The following is a 22,462-nucleotide window of genomic DNA, read 5'->3' on the forward strand; positions in this document are numbered from 1 at the left end:
GGGGCGCGATAGCGGCGTGCTCCCGCCAAGATGGCGGCCTCCATGTCGGCTGGGGCCGCGGACCGGCGGCGGAGGGCCCTGGCTGTGGCGGCGGCTCTGGCGGCGCTGGGCTGGCTGCAGGCGGCGGGCGACGCCGGGTGAGTGGCTCCCGTGGGGCCCGGTCTCCCTCGGTCGGGGTTTCGGCGGTAGAAGGGGGAAGCGAGGCCTCGTTCCGGCGGTGACAGCGCTCCGTGACCGCGCGCTGCTGTCTTACAGGGCCGCCTCCGGCCTGCGGCTGCTGCAGCCCTACCCGCCCGGGCAGCACGGACCGCGGCACGGCCACCGCCACGTCAGGGCCTGCCAGCCCGTCCGGCACGGTAACGTGACGCACGAGGCCTGGCCCGGCGACAACAGCACGGCGCTGCCCGCGGCCACTACCCGGACCTTCGTTTCCTACATCCCCTCGGCCAAGGAGCAGCGCCGGGCCGTTTACGGCCACTTCACCTTCGTGAGGAACCCGCTGAGGACGTTGTCGGTGCTGGAGCCCGGCGGTGCCGGGGGCTGCGGGGAGCAGCGCAGGGTCACCGTGGAGGAGACGGCACGGCTGGGCCGGTGCCTGGTGGCTCAGAACGGCGGTTACTTCGACATGAGCAGCGGGAAGTGCCTGGGGAACGTGGTGAGCGACGGCAGGCTGGTGCAAAACGCCCACGGCCTGCAGAACGCCCAGTTCGGCATCCGCAGGGATGGCAGCATGGTGTTCGGGTAAGGATGGGGGGGTTGGGTTTGCAGGAATCTCCTACAGGCTTCCGGGGGTCAGGCAGGCAAACAGCACTGCTCAGGTGTAGCCCCCTACTTGCCTGAAGGTGGATTCATTACCCGCTGTGCAGTAAGCCCATCTCGCACACAAATGATGCGTTCATTTATGGAGTTTTTAAGGTTTGAAAAAACCTCTGAGATTGTGAGGTCCAACCCCAAGCCATCCCACAGTGCCCACTGACCACATCCTGCAGTGCCACATCTCTACAGTTCTTCATCTGCACAGAACACCTTCAGAGATGATGATTGCACCACCTCCTTGGGCAGCCTGTGCCAATGCCTCACCTTCTGAGAAGAAGTTTTTCTTACTAACCTACCTGAACCTCTCCTGATGCAGCTTGAGACCATTCTCTCTCATCTTCTTGCTGTTACCTGGGAGCAGAGGCCGACCCCCACCTCACCACAGCATCCTTTCAGGAGTTGTAGAGAGTGATAAGGTCTCCCCTGAGCCTCATCTTCTCCAGACTGAGTAACAGAATTATAGAGTCATCAGGATTAGAAAAGACCTCTAAGATCATCCAGTCCAACAGTCTACCTATTACCCTATTTCCCCACTAAACAGTGTCCCTCAGTACAACAGCTAACAAAAACCTCCAGGGACAGTGACTCAATCACCTCTCTGGGCAACCTGTTCCAGAATCTGACTTCTCTTTCAGAGAAATTTTTCTAAATAACCAACCTGAACCTCTTCCTCCTGTGCAACTCAAGGCCATTACCTCTCATTCTATCACTGGTTATACAGCAGAAGAGCCCAAATCCCACCTCACTACAACCTGCTTTCAGAAAGTTGTAGAGACCAGTCACCACAGAGTTGCACAAGTTTGGATGTTAGGAGGTCTCTCACAAAGCTAACACACTCCAAGATTTTTGTGATCTCTCTTTATGCATGTTTTTTTTTTTTTAATCACATGACCACTATCCCAATGCAACCTCTGAGCCATGCTCTTGATGCACTCACAGCATCCCCAGCAGCGTTGTTAGTGCCCACACAGCAGAGCAGTAGGCAGCAGTGGTCTAAGGGCTGGAGAAGCCTCAGCAGTCTCCCTAAGCATCCCAAGTCTGAGCCCCCTACAGACCTCTCTAGAAAGGCTGACAGCCTCCCACTATCACTCACTTACCTCTGGTGCTGCTGTGGGTCATGTTTGGCTGGCACTTGGTTTCACAGGAATCCCAACCCCTTGCCTGCTGTAGGGCACTTGTATAATCAATGAATATACAGGTGTTATAGTTAAGAAATATAGAAGAGTTTGGCTAAGCAGGTTATCACACCAAAAAGATTAGGCTTACCCTTGTCCTGAGCTCACTAGAAAACTCCAAAAGTAGGAATCTCCAGAAGAGATCCTTCCCCACTGGTAGTCAGCTCTTAAATTGGGTCTAGGAGAGATGCAGCCAGGCTCCACCCCTTCCACCAGCACAGGTGAATTGCCTGCACCTGTGCTCCCAGGGCTGACACATTGCTTGCCTCAGGTGATCAATCAGAGGTTCAGGCCGTGATTCAGCAGTTCCCATACAGCACTAATCTTGCTTTGTAGGCACACATCTGGGGGTGCAGGAAGAACTCCCTCTTACTGCCAGAGCTGAGAGCCTTCCAGCTTTCATCATCACAGGGTTTGTCACCCCAGTGAGCAGATTCTGGGTGCTGCTTGTGGGTACTCTGTGTTTGAGGCTTCTCTTTCTGCAGGTTATTATCTGTCCATCTCATTTTCATCATCCCAGCAGCTGTGCAGTGCACTGATGTCCCCATGTAGCAACTTGCCCTGCCAGCAGAGTTTTTCAACCAGGACATAGCAGGACACCACTTCCTTTAGCCCCAGCTTGAGTGAGAGCCTGCAGCCTGAGACTGGAGCATTGCATTCTCCTTCTGCAGCTCAGACTGCACCTGGGTATCAGCTGTGTTGGATGCTACACCCTGTGGTGTCACCTTGTCTCACTGCGTAGTTTCCAGCTGCTCTCTGCACAAGCTGCAGCATCTGCTGGCTCCTGAGAGCTGTGGTCTCTGCCCTGCAGCTATATAGATCTCTTCTGGTACCAGCTGAAAGGGTGTGTGACACTCCCTAATTAGGAGGCAAAAGCTCAGAGCTCCCTTTGATCAGAAAGAGCTGACAGAAGGACTTTAGCACTTGCCAGAAGTACAACCCCTGGCAGCTATCCTTCCCCAGCAGCAGCAGGTACACTAAAGGTCCCAGAAGAGTTCCTAGGGGTCTGTGGTGGTTCCCAGAAGACTGAGAAGCAGTCTGGAAACTGATTTACAAGCTGCTGCTTCTGTTGGCTGCCTTCATTGCTCTGCTGGCCTACTTCCATGTGCCATCAGATCCAGCAAGGTTTGCTGCAAAGTGGTGTGCAGTTTGATCAATTTTCAGCTGTGGTCATTCTGGGCTCACATCCCATCGTTAAAAGGGATTTCTTTCTGCATTTCCATTCAGGTATTTTCAGTTATGCTTTTCTTCAAACAAGGATGCTTTCTTCAGCTACAATTACACACTAAAAAACGATCAGGTAAGCATCCAGCTCCCACAAGACGTGTTTGGAGCATGTAAAGCAATTGGCATTAAACAAAAAAACACTGGCAGATCTTACAGCGAGAGTACAGCTGTTCAGATCCAACCTTTGCTGCTGTCTTCTGTGTGTTGCAGACATCAACTAGCAGCAAGTTTTGATGAACCAGATCAGCACCCTCATTTTTGAGAGAATATCCCTTAGGAAGCATCCCACCATGACACACAGTGCCTAATCATGGAAATGGTAGCTGAACAGTCCTTCCTGCTGCCTGCCAGGGGAAGCTTTTGCTGTCTGGAAGAGGAGAGGCAGCTATCCCTGATGGAGGGAGCAGGTAGCATCCCTCAGAGCAGCTGCAGGCAGACTGGTTGCTGTTGCTGAAAACCCCCTCAAAGGCTGTTTAGTGCCATTGCTCTGCAGAGTGGAAGCTGACAGATGCTGAGGTGTTAAAGATACTTCCCCAGATCCCTGAGTATTTGGGAATGGTTCGGCCCTCATGATCTGCCAGATGCTTTCTGCCCTTATCCTGGCTCAGGTTCACAGGCCGCATTGTTGGCAGGAGTTGTTTGGTGCAGGGGAGAAGAGGGTCCACTCTGGGTGCTGAAGGGATGCTTTGCACTGCTTGGCCTCTAGTTTTGGATATAACTGGCATTCGTTCACCAGCCTCTTTCCCTTCTCCCTGCCTCTGGAGCCTGCTAGCAGCAGAAGAGGCTTTTTCATGACACTGTTGTGACTATGGATAACCCCTCCTGCTCTCTTGTTCCTAGTTACCTGTCTGAGGAGGATGTCTTGGATCAAGCAAACCCTTTTGTGCAGCTCGTGAGCGGGGTGGTTTGGCTCCTGAGAGACGGAGAAGTGTACATCAATCAGAGTCAAATTGCTGAGTGTGATGAAACTCAAACCACAGGTAAATATTGTAAAGCTTCACAAGGCTGTTGGAAGGTGAGGGGAGCTTTGGAAATTGTTGTCTAGTTGCTACTCACTTAAGAGGTCCAGATTTCTTCTGTGCTGCTTTACCTTAAGCCTGCAGCAAGTGTACTACTGGAAATAGACCGTCTACATGGTGAGGCTGTGCTCATCTGCTCAGTGTTGAAGAGAATTTGCTAAGAACTGTACAAGTGGTTGTACAACATGGTTGTTGTCTGGAGAAACAAGGCAGGTGATACCTCCTGTAGGAGTTTAAAACTGAGGGCTTCTGAACCCCCTTTCTTTGTCCGGTGCCAGATAGAAACTTGACAGGAGTCAAGTTCCTTCTGCAGATGTGATTCCTAGGTGTCTTGGATGAAGAAGAAGAACCTGGGCTCTGTTCTCATTGTGTCTCAGTTTAGTGAGCTCCTTGCTGGGAGCTGTTTTGCAGGCAGTTGTGTCTGAACAGCCAATTCTGTCACCCAGCTGCTGTGTGAATTATTTCCTCTCCTGCACAGGAACCTTTGAGAAGTTCATCAATGTGATATCAGCCAGGACTGCAGTTGGACATGACAGTCAGGGGCAGCTGGTCTTGGTTCATGTGGATGGACAGACCGAATCTAGAGGGTAAGGCCAAGATTGTGGTAACCCCCCAGTGAAGGTGCAAGTCCAGTCCTTAAATTCTGTCACCAGAGCTGGAGGGATTCTGCAACTTCCAGTAATGAGTTATAAGGCAGAGATGTGCAGAGCTCAAGAGCTCAACTAAAGGCACTGCTTGACAATTTGTGGTAATAGAGAGGCAGAGCCACAGGATGCTATGGCAGCCTTCAGGTAGAGGGTCAGCGTATCTGGGATGGGAGAGCTGCTCCTCTTCTGCTCCAGAAAGCGACCCAATTTCTAGCACAGCAGCATTATTCAATAGCATGAATGATCAGTGAAGAACCATTTGCTTTTGCAGGATCAACCTCTGGGAAATGGCTGAGTTTCTGAAACAGCAGGGAATCATCAATGCAATCAACCTGGATGGTGGAGGGTCGGCAACGCTGGTCCTGAACGGGACCCTCGCAAGTTACCCTTCAGAGCACTGGTAGGTGCTGCTGCATGGTCACTGCACAGCTCCTGTTAGTGTGCAGAGCTCAGTGCCACTGCAGGGGACTCCATTGGCATTGCTGAGAATTCACAGTGTAAAGGCAAGTGTCAAGATTTTCAGAGAGAGAGTCTAAAGTAATTTAGTGACCACCTACTTTTTCCACTTAATAATCAGGGACATGTGGGAATGGGGTATGAAAGCAGCTCTTCCACTGTGAGGTTCAGAGTTACACGTTCACCCTGATTAGCAGAGATCTGTAAACAGATAGTTGTTATGGAAGAGAAGCACTGACTTGGAGACCCTGTCCTGCCTCATGCAGGGTACCTAAAGAATAGCATGCATTAGATTTAGGTTTTTGGCTGTTTCTGATTATAAACAAGAAATGAGAGAAAGTCCTATTTGCAGTCTGGCCATTGAAAGCCAAGTGTTACTGTTACTGCAGTGATGTCACTTCATCAAAGCAAATACCATTCAAATAAAGGCATATTGAACACCGAAGTTAGGAAAGCTAAGACTGCTTAAAGAGGCATTTTGCTTGCATGTTACTTTTAATCCTGTATTTATGACTCCTGTCCAGTAGGAGTTAATACTGAACTCCTGACACTGACTCAAATCTAATTTTATATTATTGAAATTCTCCTTTGCCAGTGAGAATCAGGATGAGTATCTGTGGTTGTATAACCTGTTTCACATAGGGCTGGAAGCAGCACAGTGCTCGCACACCTCACGGGACCCATCTTCTATTCCCAGCTCCTTTGACAACATGTGGCGATGCCCTCGGAGCATCTCAACCATTGTGTGTGTCCACGAGCCTGCCTGTGAGCCTGCAGACTGCAGCGGCCACGGGGACTGCGTGCAGGGCCAGTGCCACTGTGCTGGGGACTTCTGGAGAGGCCCAGCCTGTGACACGTTGGACTGTGGCCCTTCCAACTGCAGCCTGCATGGTACCTGCACCGCCTGTGAGTCCCTGCTGCACACAGCTCGGCGGGTACCAATAGCTGACCCTGAGTTAATCTCTCAAAATCTGAGCAGTGGGAGGTGTGCTGGGAGCTGCCCTGTTTGGCAGCTGTCGTGGGTGGGTGTTTGTGCCTAAACTCGGTGAGTTCAGGACTCCACTTCTGATGGTTCCCTGGCAGAAGCAGCCTGATCTCAAGGCTCCTAATCTTGAGTTCCTGCTATTTCTAAACCTGTGTTATTGTTGTTAATGCCTGTTTGTTTTTACACAGCTGGATGCCTGTGTGAGGCTGGCTGGGTTGGCAGCAACTGCAGTGAAGGTAATGCTGATTTCTACTCCACTCTGATTTTTCACAGACAACAAGGGGATAATCTGAACCCCTTCATTGTGGGCTGGCTGCCTGCAGTGATGGGGAGGTTCCTCTAAGAGCCTTTTCCAAGAGGGAGCAGCGGGGGGAGAGGGGGAGGCTGCAGTGTGCTCTCCTTTGTCAGTGTGAGTTTAACTGCAGCCTGAGAATTTACAATAGGGTTGGTATGAAACATTTTCATTTAAGCCCTTTGCAAACTACCTATTTCCTTTCATCTGCTCCCTGGGTGAGACCTGCTGCTCCTTGGTTGAGACCCAGACTCACCTGCTTTCCTGAGCAGACATCAACATCCCAGGCCAGGGAATGCTCTGGGCTATAAGCATGGGGTGAGGCTGCTTATGACTGCAGTGAGGCCTGATGAGATTTCTGCTCACCTACAGCTTGTGTGAGCGGTTTCTACGGGAATGCTTGCAGCCAGAAATGCCAGTGCCAGAATGGTGGTACGTGTGACCCTGTGAATGGAGCCTGCTCCTGCCCGGCCGGGTACTATGGCACAAGCTGTGAGCATGGTAAGGGCTGGGGAGAGGATTTCTTGTCTTGTTTGAACCACCTCACATTGGCAAATCAAGTGTGAGGTCAGTTTCACAGCTGGAGTGTAAGCTGCTGGTTTCCAGCTTAAGGGCCTTCCCTCCAACTTGAGTTGGCTAAAATGAAATAGAGAGAGCAGAGAGGAAAAGGGGTTCTCTTTATCGTTAGAAGGCTATGGATCCCTGTTGAGTCTCTGCCCAGAAAAGCTGTGTTGCTTTTCCAAAGCTCCTGAGTGTAGAACATGAATACCTGAATGCCCTTGCCTTGGAGGTGCAGTGGCAAGGCTCTGCCTGGAGCTCAGTCTTCAGGTGAGCCAAGTCAGCAGCTGCAAAGACTCCTGAGGGCCCTTCTGGCTTCCAGCCTTGAAACTGCAGCTGTGCTCTTTACAGCAGTAAAGAGCTGGCAACTCATTCAGTTGTGTAACTGCAGCTTCCCTGAAGTACTCAAGGCTCCTGCAAATCTGACTGAACAGCCTGCTCTGCCACCAGGACAAGTTAATTACGGTGTGGGTGTGAACTTCTGCTGTGCAGTTACTTCAGTGATGCTTTGTTCCCAGCATTGGAACACTCAGCCTGATCCCAATTTTACAAAAACCTCTTTGAAGTAAACAAAATAATGGCAGTTAACTTAGAGTTCCGTGCTTTCAGGCTGATGGGGAACGCAGGGGGAGGCAGACAGCTTTGTTAAGCTGCTGGAAGCTTTGGGACTGGGAATCTGATCATTCAGCACAGCTAAAGAGGTCTGGATACTTGTCTTCAAACACAAATACCTCCTTCCCTCTAGGGATTGGCCATTACACCACCTCGGCCCCCTCCAGCTTTTGCTTACAAGCCAAAGAGTAGGACGGTAGCTCAGAGGTGGCAGGGAGGAAAATGCATTGAAAGCAACAATGCCAGAGACAGCCGTGGGGCCAGAAGCAAACTGAACACCTGAGCCACATGCAAAGGTTGAGCTTCTCCTGATGCCTTGAGCACATCCCTATCTCCTGACACTGCTGGTGCAGCTGACAGAACAGGCGTGGAGGACGGGTTGGGGATCAGGGGGAACTGCAGGGTGGTAGACTGGATGAATTCAGAGCACGTGGAGGTTTGACAAAGGCTGACTTCTTTGTAATCCATTCCCTAGCATGTCCCATGGGCAGGTATGGGCCCAACTGCCAGCAGCTCTGTGCATGTGAACACTCGTGTCCCTGCAACCCACAGACAGGCAGCTGTAACATCACCTATGAACTGGCAATACAGGACCAGCTCAACAAAGGTACTGCTCAGTACAGTGGTGTGGTTTCTTTTTTTGTGTGTGTGTGTGTTTGTTTTTGTTTTGAGTATTTGGAAGAGCAGCTTTGGCACATGTTCTGTTTGCTTAGTTACAAGGCATGGGTTTCTGTTACCTTCATTAAGCTTACCTTTGTTACGTGGAATTTTAACCTCTCATTTTCTTCCCTCTATTCTTTTTTGTTTTCCAGCTTGGAGGTGTTTGGCTTCCCCAGATAAGGAAAAGAGCAATGAAAAATTTTCTCTGTCAGAGTAAGTGTGTAACACTAATCAGACAAGTATGCATGCACAGAGTGATGGAGCAAACTGCTAAAACCCAATTGTAAAACAAGTGCTGAGCTGAAACCACCTTTGGTGACTATTTATACACTGAGCCTAGCACGCAGCAACTTACACTTAAATACCATTTGCTTTTCCTCTTCCACTGATGTACTGTGTGTAAAACAAAAGGACAGGGACAGTCCCGACACCAGTGCACAGCTTCTGTACAGTTAGTGAAGCTGCAGCCTCTCTGCAGCTGCAGTTGGTCACTTGCTAACTGAGTGTAAAGCAGAAAATATCCACTAGCTGTAGCTGCCAGAGGAGCCTTTCAAAGGCTTTCGCAGAGCCTTTTCTTGCCTACCTGAGAGCAGAACCACAAGCTTGTCATCACAGGAGGAAGTACAAACCTTGAGAAAACATTTGCAACACTGAAACATGTGAGAGCAGGTCAGGAGATGTTGCTTATGTGGATTTTTCTTTTGTCTGATAGAAGAACCTGGATCTCCGTGACCTTTGTCTTGGCTCTGCTTCTCGCAATTAGTGCCATGGGAAATGTGGGCCTTTTTCTCAAGGCCAGGTCAGAGAGGCAACACGGAGGTGGTGATTATCGCTATCACCCCCTGAGGGAGATGAATGGAGAAGCCAGCCATACCTTCACGTCTGCTGCCTGTGAAGCAGAAGAAGCTCAGGACCAAAGTCAGACACTCCTTTAGAGTCCCAGCTGGGAAAAGAGAAGAGGTATTTCACTCTGCACTGTACTGCCATTCAGCACTGACTGTTACAGAGAATTTTTAGATCTAGAGTATAAAACTGCTGACAAACCCAAGAGCAGCAGCAAGAGATTTTAGTTCAAGAATTCCCTCGCTTCTTGCCCAGCCCTGCTGAGGACACGGCTGGCTTCCCTCACCTCCCCACCTGCTCTGACTGGAGCAGATGAGAGCTGCCATGAGAGGATGCAAGCCGTGGGGCCAGCTTCCACACACGTAGGAGGGAGTTCCACAGCTGCAGCAGAATTGGAGCCATGGGTACTTCAGAAAGGTCCTTTGTCACACACGCAGTGGTACAGTCGCTAAATATGTGGAAGAGGTAAGATAAACTGCACGTTGCCTCTTGCGTAAAGATAGGCATAAGGAAGCTGCCTTAAGGATGATCTGATCTATGGTTATCTGCACTTCCTTTGTAAGATTTTAAGATGCTAAAACAGCTGCAACGCAATGAAGCCACAACATTCTTCCTCCATGCCACAGCAGTAGGCTCAGAGGCTGACACAGAGGGTTGTGGCTTTCTTGTGCCTTCTTCCTCCTGCCCCCCTCCAAACTTTATGGTGATTGCAGTCAACGTTCTCAGTCCCAGGACTGGTCTAACAGGTGCTTCATAAGCACTATCTTTTTAGTCAATTCTAACAGCACAGCAACAGGAAAAGTCTGACTGGTGCACACACCTCAGCTTTGTCTTCTCTCCTACCTCCCAGGAGCAGCTCAGCCAGAGGTACTGCAGCACTGAGCCAGCTGGGGAATGAATGGAGGAGGCAGCAGGACCTGACTGAGCCCCAGATTGGGCTCACCACACCGCAGCCTGCTCAGTCTTCCCAGCACCAGGCTGCCCTCCCTCAGCTGCACAGGGTCCCTGCAGCCCTTTCTGCTTCCTGCTGCTGGAACTGCCTTTCCATTATGGGGGTGGCAGCCATGAGGGAGCTGGGGCTGTGCTCACTATTTCAGGCAGCCCAACATCCTGAACATCTCAGCTGGAAACTGGATGTTTTACTGGAACACATACTTGCACAGTGTATATAAAAAAAAAAAGTTTCTGATTTTGCTTCCCTGTGAGGAGAAACTAGCCTTTAATATGCTACTTTAATGCTGCACTTTTTTTTTTTTTTTTTTTTTTTTTTAAGCCTGAAAGACTGAGCCTGAACGTTTTTATGCACTCTATTTTTAATCTCTTCATGCAAAGGAAATGTAAACTTTTGTGCCACTGTTGGCATCAAATCAACTTGTAAACTGAAGATTCTATTTTTCTATTGCTTACAGTGGCAATTTGAAACTTGAATAAACTCAATTAGTAATAACTGCCTGAAAGCGGACTGGTTAATGCTCAGCTGCAAGAGGAGGAACCATTCTTCCCCAGTTGCTCTCAGTGGGTCATTTAGACCTACTGAGCCCTTCCCATGTTAAAGAACAGTCTCAGTTGCAGGGCTGCCCGTACCAAACTACATCATGGTGTAGAAAAAAACAGCAAGTGCTGGTCCTACAGGAAAAGATAAAGACTTTTCAGTTATTTAAATGGTAAAAGCAACTGGATACAAGCAAAGCAATGTCAGTTACTGCGGATACCCAAACAGAGCAGCACATGTGCTGAAATATTCAGGATTTGTCACAGATGGGAAGAATTGAGTTTCATCAACGATCAGACGTACTTCAGAGAGGTTTCTTTTTTTATTCCCGACATACAGAAATGTACAGCTTTTACAAATACTGTATTTTTTTCTTTAATTTTACAAATACTGTAACTACATTTTTAGCATCAGATTTGTTGTCAAGTAACACGGTATGGAGCAGCAGGCCTTTTGCTGCTGTGCTCTTCAAGAATAGCTCCTTGGTTCTTTTATTTTCCTCCCTTTTTTTTTTTTGGCTGAGAGAAATCAGGACCCCAAAGTATAAAACCAGACAGCTGCGAGGGACAGAAAGTAACACTACTTTCTAAAAATTAATCATAATAATGCCCATTTAATTTATATGTAGCTGATAGCTTGGAAGTGGACATTGATGTCATTAAAAGCCAACGCGTGTCACACAGTGCCAATTTAGCCTTCCAGAAGAGAAATAATTACGCATAAGAATCACCATTGCAAACAAGCTGGAGACATGTTAAAGCCAATAGCATGCAGGAATCTGACAGACACATGTCAGTGTGAGGCCTTGGGATCGAACAGCTCAGCTTCTTGCTTGATTTGACTCCCAGTGGGAGCACTTCAGGTAATACAGAAGTGCTGGCACTGCTGCCCAGAGCTGATAGAACAAAGAGCTGACCAAAGAATAGAAAACTCAACAGTATTTCAGCTATTTAGTTAAATCAAGGGTTGTAAATTTGTCTTAAAGCTGTGATATTTTGCACCCCTGCCTCTGATTACTGAAAAAACAAACTGGCCAACCTTACAATGAAGTGAACGTGGCTGTGCTTGAAATTCTGCAGTCATCTGTGGCCTCATGTACTGATGGGGCAATCAGGGTTACTCTCCCCCACAACGGAAGGGTGCACAGAGCCCAGGAGCAACACAGACCTGCACTGAGTGCCCAAGAGAGCATTGTGTGCCAGCATTCAGCTTCACCCTTGGCATGTGGAAAGTGGTACAAAGCCCAGAGTGCTGCTTCTGCATCTCCCTGGACTAAAGTCTCCTTTAGGCCTTTCATAAGGCCAACTTATTCTGTCTACAGCTATTTAAAAAAGCCCTTTTCTAACCCGAAACGTTTCACCCAAGTGCCTCAGTCACTGTATTGCTGCTCTGTATGATGTGACATCCACCCTCTTTGGTGCACTGTATCCATGCTCGGTCCCACTGAGACAGAAGCAGGGAGCAGCAGGACGAGGTGGACCTGCAAGGATTGCTAAGAACAAAGTTGCACGTATGGCCAGAGTTGTAAACAACAGCACAATGCTGTGTGCCAAATCACCCACGGTACCATTTCCCTTCAAACACATTAAACGTGGCAACAGCTCTTTGAGGTAGGCATTATGTTTTGCACGTGGAATATTTGAAACAGGAGAAAGCCCTCATTAACTGAGGAGTTAATTAGACACCCAGCTGGTTGCCTGAATGCAGCCCAAGCCCACTGTACTGAAAAACAGCTGCGAGGCCCTGCTGCATCACCAGCTCCCTCCCTGGGTTCTGGCTTGTAGGATCTGCAAGGAGCCACTGGGAACAGAATCCAGCACTCTGTCTCAACTGAGCTGCAATCTCAGCTCAGGAAGCAGCAATGCAGGAACAGCCCTCCACCTCTGCCCAGCTCATCAGGGACCTCCCCTGGCTGGAGCCAAGCACCCGAAGCTTTTACAGGTGGGAGGAGAGCAGCACGTGCCCCATTTTAAAAATAAATGAATCCAGCATAACGGAGAAGATTCTCAACCAGAGCAAGTTAATGAAATCTAGAAATCACAGAATGGCCCGGGTTGGAAGGGACCTCAAGGATCATGAATCTCCAACTGCCCTGCCACAGCCAGGGAAAACAGGGATGTTCCTACTGTGGGATGAGACCAACCAGCCATAAAGAGCTGAAATCCTGAAACATCACAGAGAGGGAAGGGCTGGGTTTGCTCACCATGCTTTAGGAATCAGTTTGAATTTGTGTTACTAGCATCTGAACTAATGGCAGGGTTTCACATTCAGGATACACACGTGCACGTTTAATTCCAGGACTCCTGATTCTCCAGAGCAAAGGCAGTGCTTTTCCCTCTGTGTCAGATGCTGAAATCCCAGACACAGAAGCTGAATTCATTTGGGAGAAATGGTAAAAGTTGTGCAGAGCAGCTGGGGAACTCCTGGACATCAGAACTGTCCCAGGAGCTGCAGAACTGGGTTACCTGATCCACGCTCACACAGTGATGTAAGCTGGGGGAGTCATTTCCTTGGCTCTGTTCCTTAAAAAAAAAAAAAAGGATACTAAAACCACCAAGCAACTCACATAAGCACATCATCTTCTTTTGCTCCAATTATTGGGGCTCTTTTCATCTTTGTGCTTCAAAACCACTGGTTAAAGAAACAGGGTTAGAAGGAATCACTCTGTGTGCACCTTCTCCTCACCTGCACGTGTTCTTCAACCTTAAGAAAAGCTCAGTGAGAGGAAGAAAGGTGGTGTGAACAGAGAAACATGGCCATGGATACCTGAGTTGCTGTGCTGGAAGAAGCTACACCTCCACACCTCCACCACAAACTGCTCCAACTCTGCCCCAAGCCCAGCACCACCTGCTCACAGCTCCTACACATAATGCTTTTTAGCCCTGGGAAACATTCCTCTAGAGCCCAAGAAGCTGTGGGCTCTAATTGAACCTTGCAGGCATGCAGTGCTCACCATAAACCCTTTGCACAACAGCATCCAGCAGCCACAGGGATCAGAAAGAGATGCATCTGATCATTCAATCACCAGTCATTCCTTTCTAAAACAAAGCTCATCCCGTTTAAAATAATAATAATAATAATAAAATGCAATTGGATTTAATAAAAACTCATTTTTCAAATTATAAATAAGTTAAAAATGAACTTAAAATAAGCTATTATTTGAATAAATACATTTCAGTAAGTGCCCAAATACATACATGCTTTTTTTTGTCCCCCTCTCTACAGTTATCAAGTTAGCTCATGTTTTGAAGACTTCCATAATGCTGCCATTAAATTTTGTGCCTTCAGGAAATAAAATATTGCTTTTCTTAGCCCTTTATCGTTTGATTTGGTTCCCATCTACTGTGATGAGATGGGTCAGATCCACCTATTATTGCTTGTAAACCTGAGGAAAAAGGAAAGGTATCTCTAAGAAAGATGCTGCTCATGGTGGCAGGGTCTCTGCCTCTACTTTCTGGAGAACAGTTTTGATTTTTTTGTGTCTCGGTGGGTTAAAAAAAATCCAACACATTTCCTAATAGCATCCCGTCAGATAGGAAGAGGTTTTAGGTTTGACCTGGATCTAATCTCTAAAATATCCTATCCGTATTAAAGTATTTACAGTTTGCTTCAAGTCCCTGCACCTGAAATGCCCACTTTACCTTCTGACGAGCAATCGGTACCCTGGGCACTCAGAAAACGAGATTAATTTTGCTACAGGTGAATAATCTAGTCCTACAGACCAATCAGATAAGGCAACATCAGTCTCCTCTACCACGCGAGGGAAAAGGACTGATTGGAAAGGAGCCCTTGAGAATTGAGTAATACACAAATTCATGCAAACTGACATTCATCCAAAAACACAATTTAAGAAATATTCTGCTGAGAAGTAGGCATCTGATAGAAAACTACACCTGCTGCTTCAGCACTGAGTCTCCTGCTGGGAACAGAAGCCCCTCGCTGTGCAGCGGCTGCTGCCTGCGCTCACACAGCGCCTCACTGCTCAGCCCTGCGGGTTCTTTGGTTTGGTGCACAGAGCAGCTCTGGGGCGGCCAGAAAGCCCTGAGCAATGTTTCCTTGTGGTGCAGCCTCAGCCCTGCTATCTGGAGAGATGGGAGCTGCTCTGGGACTGGCTGGAAGATGTCGTGGCTCCGCTCAGCTGGGAAAATCCGCTGTTGCAAGATTCCAGGCTTGACATGGATCCCCTGTCATGGGACAAAACGGATGTGTTTGTTAAGGCAGGCTGCTATTTCATGGATAATTTCAGGTATCTGAGATCAGCTTTCTGTAATGCTTAGAGAAGTATTTTATTTTTTGTCCCATCATATTAATAGAATCCTAGAATGGCCTGGGCTGCAAAGAACCACGATGCTCATCCAGTTCCAACCCCCTGCTGTGTGCAGGTCACCAACCAGCAGCCCAGGCTGCCCAGAGCCACATCCAGCCTGGCCTTGAATGCCTGCAGGGATGGGGCATCCACAGCCTCCTTGGGCAACCTGTTCCAGTGCCTCACCACCCTCTGGGTGAAAAACTTCCTCCTAATATCTAACCTAAACCTCCCCTGTCTCAGTTTAAAACCATCTCCCCTTGTCCTCTCATTAACAACCTCAGGGTTCCTCTGTATCGTAATGAAAAGTTAAATAATCACTGACATTTTGCTGGCAACAGGTATTACAGCTCTTGCATTTACCTGGGAGTGCACAGCTCAGTGAGCCCAGGTGCTGCAGCCAGCCTTAGAGCTGCAGCCCACCAGGCCAAGAGTTCCAGCCCCTGTGTTTCCAGCTGCTGTCTTCAGCCCCTGGCAGCCCAGCCTGGAGTCTGGCACATTTTATGCAGCTGAAGCAACAGGGAACAGGTTTGAATAACTGGAATCAGGAACTTGCTGCTGCTTTGAGCCAATGGGATCTGGCCAGGCCACATTCTCAAGGTCAGCACCCACCTATCTGCAAGCCCAGTCTACCCAACAATTCCTTCTAGCTGCTACTGCAGTTCTCACAAAGTTTTCAAACTGCTGGAAGATTTTGGAAAGGATGCTCTGTGTTAAAGGAGGTGGATGCACACACTGCTGGGAAGGCGCTCTCAAAGTCACAGCAAACATCGTCCTCAAATGCCAGATGAAGAATGAATGAAACAGCCCAGCTGACATTCATTCAATTACTTCTCAAAATGTCCCCCTCTTCTATCAAAAAGTCCACCTCCCAAACACCTCCCACACCTCAGGCAGCTGTAATCCAGAAGCACAAACCCCAGTGGTGGACATCCACCAAGAGAAAACCCTATTGCCTACCACGCTAAGGGACATCATTGCCACAAAATGCCAAGTTTGTGTCCACCTAACTTATTAGCAATTAAACACACACCTTCTAGAGATCACTGGTGTCTATGTGTTGAAAGTCACACTCAGTGCTCCCACGTGGCTTTTTCATTGCAAGTTGCACAGTAAGGCTCCTACCTGAAGTCCTTGGATGCAAGCACCTCGTAGTAGTAAATAAGCTTGCACTTGTGACTGGAAACTTGCAGAGAGGCGAGAACATCATCCACCCGAGGGAGGCTGGTGCCAGAGCAGGGCAGGGGACCATGCATTTTCCACTGGAGAATGTAGAAGCCGGGCCAGCGAGTCACATGGGATCCCTGAAAGTAAGAGTGTGACTGAGTGACTGCTGAGAGCCTCATCACTGAGTGACTTGGTGAAAGACCCAAGCTGTTGAGTTAACTACCCGGGGAAGCACACATCCTTCACTTCATGTTACCTGCCTGAGCCACACCTCTGTAATGCCAGTTTGAAAACAAATGAACAAAAAAACCCCAAACACACACTACAACCACCATACAAAAAGGTTATCTGATGATATTCCATCCGTTTTTTTTTTTGTTTTTTTGTTTTTTATCACAGATTATGGAATCTCTTTGCAGTGGCTATGCCTAAACTGGAATCACAGCATGGTTGGGTTGGAAAGGCCCTCCCATTCCCCAGCCCCAGTCCTGCCATGGGCTGTGCCCCCCAGCTCAGCTGCCCAGAGCCCATCTGTGGCCATGGGCATCTCCAGGGATGGGCACCCACAGCAGTGGGTCACCTCCCTCTCAGATTTCCTAACATCTAACCTAAAATCACCCCTCTTTTAGTTTAAAACCATTACAAAGTGCAATAGTAGCCATTTTCACAGGGAATTCAGAGGTGGATTGCCATGACAACTATTTCCAAGCAGCTCACAATTTCCCATCCCACTCATTCCTTCCCTTCTCCACCAGCAGACCATTTTGGAGCACGCTAGGGACTGCAAGGCACAGGCCAGGACACAAACATCTCACCTGGATGCTCTCTCCTTCCCTGCAAACCAGTGGAGATTCCACACGGCTGTAATCCACACCAAGGACCCACGTCTTATCAATCAGCTGCACGTTGTCCCCAGCAGCAGAGGTACTTGGTAACGTAGCTTCTTTATGACTTGTTTCTGGAGCCCTTTTTGAGTGGAAGAGGCTGAACACCACGTCTCCCTTCAGGATGTCAAAGTCCCAGGTGATCACAGACTCCCCTTCCAAAATCTCCACAACTATCTGTAAAGGAAATACAGCAAGCTCACGCACAGTGACAAGCCAGGTACTTCCATTGCAGCCAGCCTCTGCTTTCCCACTCTGCAAACACGCTTCTCCCTACAGTCTGCCAGGTAAAGGATTGGCCCCAGTCCTAAGGAGGATATAGATTGATTCCCATTGCCAGCTGCTCCCCCAGTACATCTGCTCAGCCATTCTTATGCCATCTCTCCCCTGTATCAGAGCTGCTTGTAAATCAGTTGCCAGTTCTAAGAAAACCTCCATGGAACAGCAGCAAAGCATTCAGGACGCAGCAAAGAGCACCTTCAGAACAGCTGCATGCTCCAAAAGGCACTGAGGCTTTTTAAGAAGCCCAGGCAAACCAAGTCAGTGTTACCCACTGCCAGGAAGCCACTGTTCTGAGACTGAAGTGCTCCTCCTTTGGATGTTCTCCCTCCTGATGACCCAGCTTATGTATCACCACCATCCTTGCTAAACCACTGAGAATGGAAGCAGTACTACCAAAAGAGAAGCAGAGGGAGCTTCATTTTCCCCAAAAGAATGAGGAAGAGACTGCATCAACAGGAAATCAGGCCATGGGAAAGAAAAGCTTTGCTCCTACATTACAGTTCTTAACCTCCTGACCTCTAGCTGTTAGCTAGCCTTGGGCTTCCCACTAAACACATGATGCTGCTGAAACATATCATCCTCACTGCTTTGGAGCTCTTTGCTGTTCTAACCAACTTCAGCGAAAGGAACACATCACCAGTATCAGCTCAGCACCACCTCCAGCTTTCTGATGCTCTGATGGTTTGTACCTCATGTGGAGCTCCTCTGAGGACACTTGCAGAATGATAGATAGTTTCTGTCCACAGTCGGATGTGATCTGCATTCTCTGGCTCTTCATCCATTTGATAAAGTGACTTGGGAACGAGCCCACCCTCTGGAACAGTACACTGGAAGAGCCAGGCAAACAAGTATGAGTTTTCATACAAGCCAGTGGTAAACTATTGAGTCTGAGCACCTGCCTGCTGTTGGACACAGCAGACATCCTCAGCTGGTGTAAGTTTTCACCAAGTTTATTTTCACTGTGATGATTTCTTTAAGTTCTGTTGAAGGAGCTGAGCTGAAATTCCCTTCTCTGGGACAACACCACAGCTTCAGAGTGAAGCCTCCCATGCACGAATTAACAGCAGTGACACCCCAACCACAACAGAAATCAGAAAGGAGCAGGAGGTTGGTGGGGTGGGTGGGTGCATAGGAGGAGATTTGAGGGAGCTTAACCATTGCAGATTCCACCTATGCAACAGGAAGGGAAACTCACCATGCAGTCTCCTCCTAGGAAATCTGGGATCACCTCTTTGTCTACATAATCTACCAGCCCTCCTGGACCCTGGTAGTTATTCCCACTGTAAATAAGGAACTTCTGCCTTGTGTTCTCATTGATAAATGGACTGACCTGAAATAGGAAATGAACAAAGGACACCTCTGTCACTGAGTGAAGTTAGAAACAACATTGAGGTACAATCAAACATGGGTGCTTTGGAGTCCAGACTGGAAGGCAGGAATGCAAACAAGCAGCAGTACAGAACTCCATAGAACTCCTCAACTCTGAAGCTCTCTCCCAAAGAGAGGAATAATGAGGAAGAAAAGATTTCCTACTCTGGTAAAATAAGTGTGCACTCACAACATCACAGGCAAACCTCACAAGAAATTTATCAGGCACATTCTTACATTGCCATCACAGCCAGCAAGCGCCAGGCAGATCCATATTGATTTCTTTGCTCTTTACTATCCTCCAGCATGAGATTAAGAACTATTTGTCTTTTTCCATTAATGTAAAAACCCACCACATCTGGGCCACCACTGCTGCACCAGGATTTACAATTCAGCCCCTGCACCCTGCCCTGGCAGAAGGACAACCACTAGAACCAAGCACACTGGCTCTATAGCAAAGCTGTGGCCTCTTCAGGAGATCAGCCACGAGCTACCTGATGGTTATTCACTCCCTAACTCTTTGAATAAACAGAACTCACAATAGCCAGATGATTTAGCTAATTGTACCCGCACTTATGATCCTACAGTCCTGATTTCACCCACCAGAGTCCAAAGCACAGGAAAAACTCTGGGTGCTCGCACTATCAGCAGTCGTCCCAGAGTTTCAGGGTAGTTGTCCTCTACAACCTCAATAATCCGAAGTAGGGCCTTGACTCCAGGCCTCCAGAGGTGCCGCATGTTCAGCCCTTCCAAGTCCACCAGACACGTCCAGGATCTGCAATAAACATGAAGATGACCAGTCAGAGCCTTCATTGCGCAGTGGCTGCTCAGCATACGACCCACAAAACATTTCAGTAACATCATGGGTTGAACAGGACCTAAAGAAGCCAACGAGAGAGACCAGCAGTTCCAATGACGAGCGGATCTCTGCCCGCATTCATGCATGCAGCTTGAACACAGAGAGCTTTCAGTACACCAAATCCAAGAAGGACAAAAGAGATGTTCAGCTCCAAAGCACAAGCTGTCAGCATGGAAGAAGGCAAAGGTATAACAGCACATTGCTAAAAGACCTACAAATTATATTTTGAGATGGAAATGGAATCTGGCAGGTGGTTTTGTTTATCTGAAAGTGAGGGAAAGTCAAGGTTCTGAATTAAAATCACCGTTATTGCGTGGTAACATTCATCTGAAGGGGGACAGAAAAAAAATGTAAGGAAGAACCAATGCTTGCTTTCATATGGAGCTGTAGAGTTAGGCCTGCTATGTAAGATACCCCAAGTCCAGACAAGAACTGACTGTACGACACAGACTGCACTGCTGCCTGCAGTTTAACCCTAAGAACGTCATCTAAAAGCCCCCACAGAATTATTATTCTTATTCCAAAGTCTATGAGGATACAAGAAAAATGGATGTACTGACGTGATGGGGCGCCCAAAGAGGTTGGTATTCTCCTCGCATTTCTTTTGGCCTTCTTCGTTAATTGACAGAACCTGAAATTAAGGACAGTGTAGACATGGATTAGCCCAAGTATGACTGAGAAACCTGGAGAGCTCCTGACACCTCTCAAAAAATACAGAATCCAGAAATATACCAGCCTGAGAACTTACAGTGTGCAAAGCAGTGAGCCTACGTGTAGAAAAAATACATAGAAAAGCTTTTCTGCTGAGAAGTTCAGCTGAACACAGAAGATACAGACACCGAAAATCTAAGATAGAGTACAAGAGAATCAAGGTCAAATGCTGTTAGTTGCATAGAAGGGCATGGAAAGCTTAAAGCTGAGCTGCATGTTACCAGAGAACATCCTTCTGGTCCATTCACACCATTACAGAGGAAGACAGAGAAGCTGTGCTATGCCAAAGGTGTAGCTTGGGGTTGCCAGTCATGAAACACAGGAATTATTTGTGTCAGGCAGGTAGATTACTGCTTCTCTACAGCCAGACTTTTACACCCCAAGAGAAATACAGTTCCTCAAGTGGGAAATGAATGTAGATCTTACATGTCGCAGCAGTGACTCTTCTCCCAGGGCTTTCACCAAACCTTTTGTGTCCATCTGGCCAAGACGAAGGATGTAGAGTGGTCGCCCATCTTCAAAACAAACACATAGGATCAAAAAGCAGTAACTGACCTTGAAATGCTTAGAGATGTAAAGATCTTCAGTGCATGCAGGTATGCGGATTGTTATCCTAATGCGTTTCTTGCAAGAAATAATACACCACTGGCTGCGAGAGAAAGCTCAGTGGGCTGCTGCTAGGAGCACTCAACAGTTGTAGTGTCCCATGTGGCAAAACCCTGCTTGGTCTTTGTTATTCTCAGTGCAGTGAGGACAAGGTAAGAGCAACACAGCCAGACTGGAACTGGGATGTCCCCTCAGATTTTAGGGTCTCTCCACATCAAGCACAGAACAAAGCTTCTACTGCAAACAGATGTGCACAGAGCCTCCCAGGCTATCACTCCAGCACCTTTTACAAATGCCACGTTCAATATTTGAACAGGATAAAAATCACACCCAAAGGACATCCTATCAAAGGGATGCTGCTCTGCACTAGCTTTAGTCTGCCCAATTCGTGCAGAGAAAATAAAGGAGCTACAGCAAAAGAGAGAGGCCAACTATTTGCAGGCCTTAAAACTCAAGTGGGAAATGCATGTGTTTAAAGGACCAACACAACCACACAAGTGACTTATGAGGTCTTACAATGCAAGCTACACTGATCAATGGAGGGGGGGGAGCTTCTAACCTCTGTCTTGATAATGCCATCCTCCGGTGTAGTACTCATCTAGCAGGGCTGGGGGCCTCCAGGACTGGAGGATGTAATCCACCTGGTACTGCTTTCTCCAGGACAGAGACTGGCAGAGCATCTCCCGAGCTTTGTCGATGTTGAAGTCACGAGCCCGCAGGAATCGAAGGATGTGTTCATCTTTGGGGATCTGAGGGAAGAGAGAAATTCTGAGGCTCGCTGCTTTTGCCACCGCAGCACAAAGAATGCAAACAAGCACCAGGTTTTAAATCCTCACAGCCACGATAACAAAGATTGAAGATACATTCCTTCTCCTTTCCTAGTCCAGTGCAGCAGGTGGTGCTGTGAGCATGAAAGAAGTGACAAATCCACATCCCTTTGAGAGATATGGGCTGTTAATTTATCTGAGCATTGCCCCTTCATTATAAGAGCCAACAGCTAGAAACACCAACGAGCTGAAGTTTCCCACAGCCACCTATCAACAAGGACAAACCAAACACCTCTGCTCAGTAACACGGCTGCAAGTTCACCTCCCTGTAGGGCAAATCAGCAAAGGATGAGAAGCCTTTGTAGGTAACACAACGCCCAAGTTACCCACATGCTCTTTGGAGGTGGATCACTTCAAACAATTACCCATTAGCACCACATTTCAGCTCTTGTGCAGACCTCTTCTGCTTTGCTGCAGGTGTTGTTTGGACATCAAAGCTTTCAAGTTCTTCTACTTCAAGAATCCCCATCCCATTACATTAATTGTTACCAAAAGAAATGACCCAAAGATCATGACATCCCCTCACTCGGTTCATAGAATCACATCATAGAATGGCCTGGGTTGAAAAGGATCTCAAAGACCATCCAGTTTCAACCCCCTACCATAAGCAGGGCCACCAACCACTAGGCCAGGCTGCCCAGAGCCACATCCAGCCTGGCTTTGAATGCCT

General features: G+C 48.1%; 2 protein-coding genes across 9 annotated transcripts in view; one reads left to right on the plus strand and one right to left on the minus strand.

Moving 5' to 3' along the window:
- The first annotated feature begins 15 nt into the window (after positions 1–15).
- Positions 16–11,514, plus strand: NAGPA (N-acetylglucosamine-1-phosphodiester alpha-N-acetylglucosaminidase). Of its 4 annotated transcripts, none has more exons than XR_016471754.1 (12): positions 16–137; positions 256–741; positions 4,059–4,198; positions 4,716–4,824; positions 5,156–5,284; positions 6,038–6,246; positions 6,514–6,561; positions 6,990–7,118; positions 8,263–8,394; positions 8,600–8,660; positions 9,160–9,755; positions 10,141–11,514. XR_016471754.1 is itself a non-coding variant. In XM_090151732.1 (12 exons), the coding sequence occupies exons 1-11, from the start codon at positions 31–33 to the stop codon at positions 9,380–9,382; spliced, it is 1,773 nt and encodes a 590-aa protein (XP_090007858.1). In that variant the 5' UTR covers positions 16–30; the 3' UTR covers positions 9,383–9,407; positions 9,546–11,514. The 4 variants fall into 4 exon arrangements, 3 of the variants coding, with proteins under 3 accessions (XP_090007858.1, XP_090007859.1, XP_090007857.1); XM_090151732.1 differs by having other exon boundaries at positions 9,160–9,407; positions 9,546–11,514; XM_090151733.1 differs by having other exon boundaries at positions 9,160–9,407.
- A 2,348-nt stretch (positions 11,515–13,862) lies between these two features.
- The window catches only part of SEC14L5 (SEC14 like lipid binding 5), a 39,447-nt gene continuing 30,847 nt past the window's right edge, over positions 13,863–22,462 (minus strand). For all 5 annotated transcript variants that reach the window (XM_090151729.1, XM_031595361.2, XM_031595360.2 and 2 more), the window contains 9 exons: positions 21,525–21,714; positions 20,786–20,874; positions 20,209–20,279; positions 19,393–19,564; positions 18,617–18,751; positions 18,111–18,248; positions 17,071–17,316; positions 16,214–16,392; positions 13,863–14,966 (listed from right to left, as the gene is read on the minus strand). In XM_090151729.1, coding sequence (XP_090007855.1) covers positions 14,861–14,966; positions 16,214–16,392; positions 17,071–17,316; positions 18,111–18,248; positions 18,617–18,751; positions 19,393–19,564; positions 20,209–20,279; positions 20,786–20,874; positions 21,525–21,714 — 1,326 coding nt within the window. In that variant the 3' untranslated portion in view covers positions 13,863–14,860. The remainder of the gene's footprint in view (positions 14,967–16,213; positions 16,393–17,070; positions 17,317–18,110; positions 18,249–18,616; positions 18,752–19,392; positions 19,565–20,208; positions 20,280–20,785; positions 20,875–21,524; positions 21,715–22,462) is intronic.

This window comes from Phasianus colchicus, chromosome 16, assembly GCF_987193195.1.
Source record: "Phasianus colchicus chromosome 16, bPhaCol1.hap1.1, whole genome shotgun sequence".
Lineage (NCBI taxonomy): Eukaryota > Metazoa > Chordata > Aves > Galliformes > Phasianidae > Phasianus > Phasianus colchicus.

What these genes read in the sequence shown, in the direction of transcription:
- NAGPA (XM_090151731.1), top strand. Translation starts at nt 31, where the DNA reads ATGGCGGCCTCCATGTCGGCTGGGGCCGCGGACCGGCGGCGGAGGGCC. An exon ending in TGGCAGCAACTGCAGTGAAG is followed by an intron (nt 6,562 to 6,989) that starts GTAATGCTGATT and finishes GCTCACCTACAG; the next exon opens with CTTGTGTGAGCGGTTTCTAC. An exon ending in GAAAAATTTTCTCTGTCAGA is followed by an intron (nt 8,661 to 9,159) that starts GTAAGTGTGTAA and finishes TTTGTCTGATAG; the next exon opens with AAGAACCTGGATCTCCGTGA.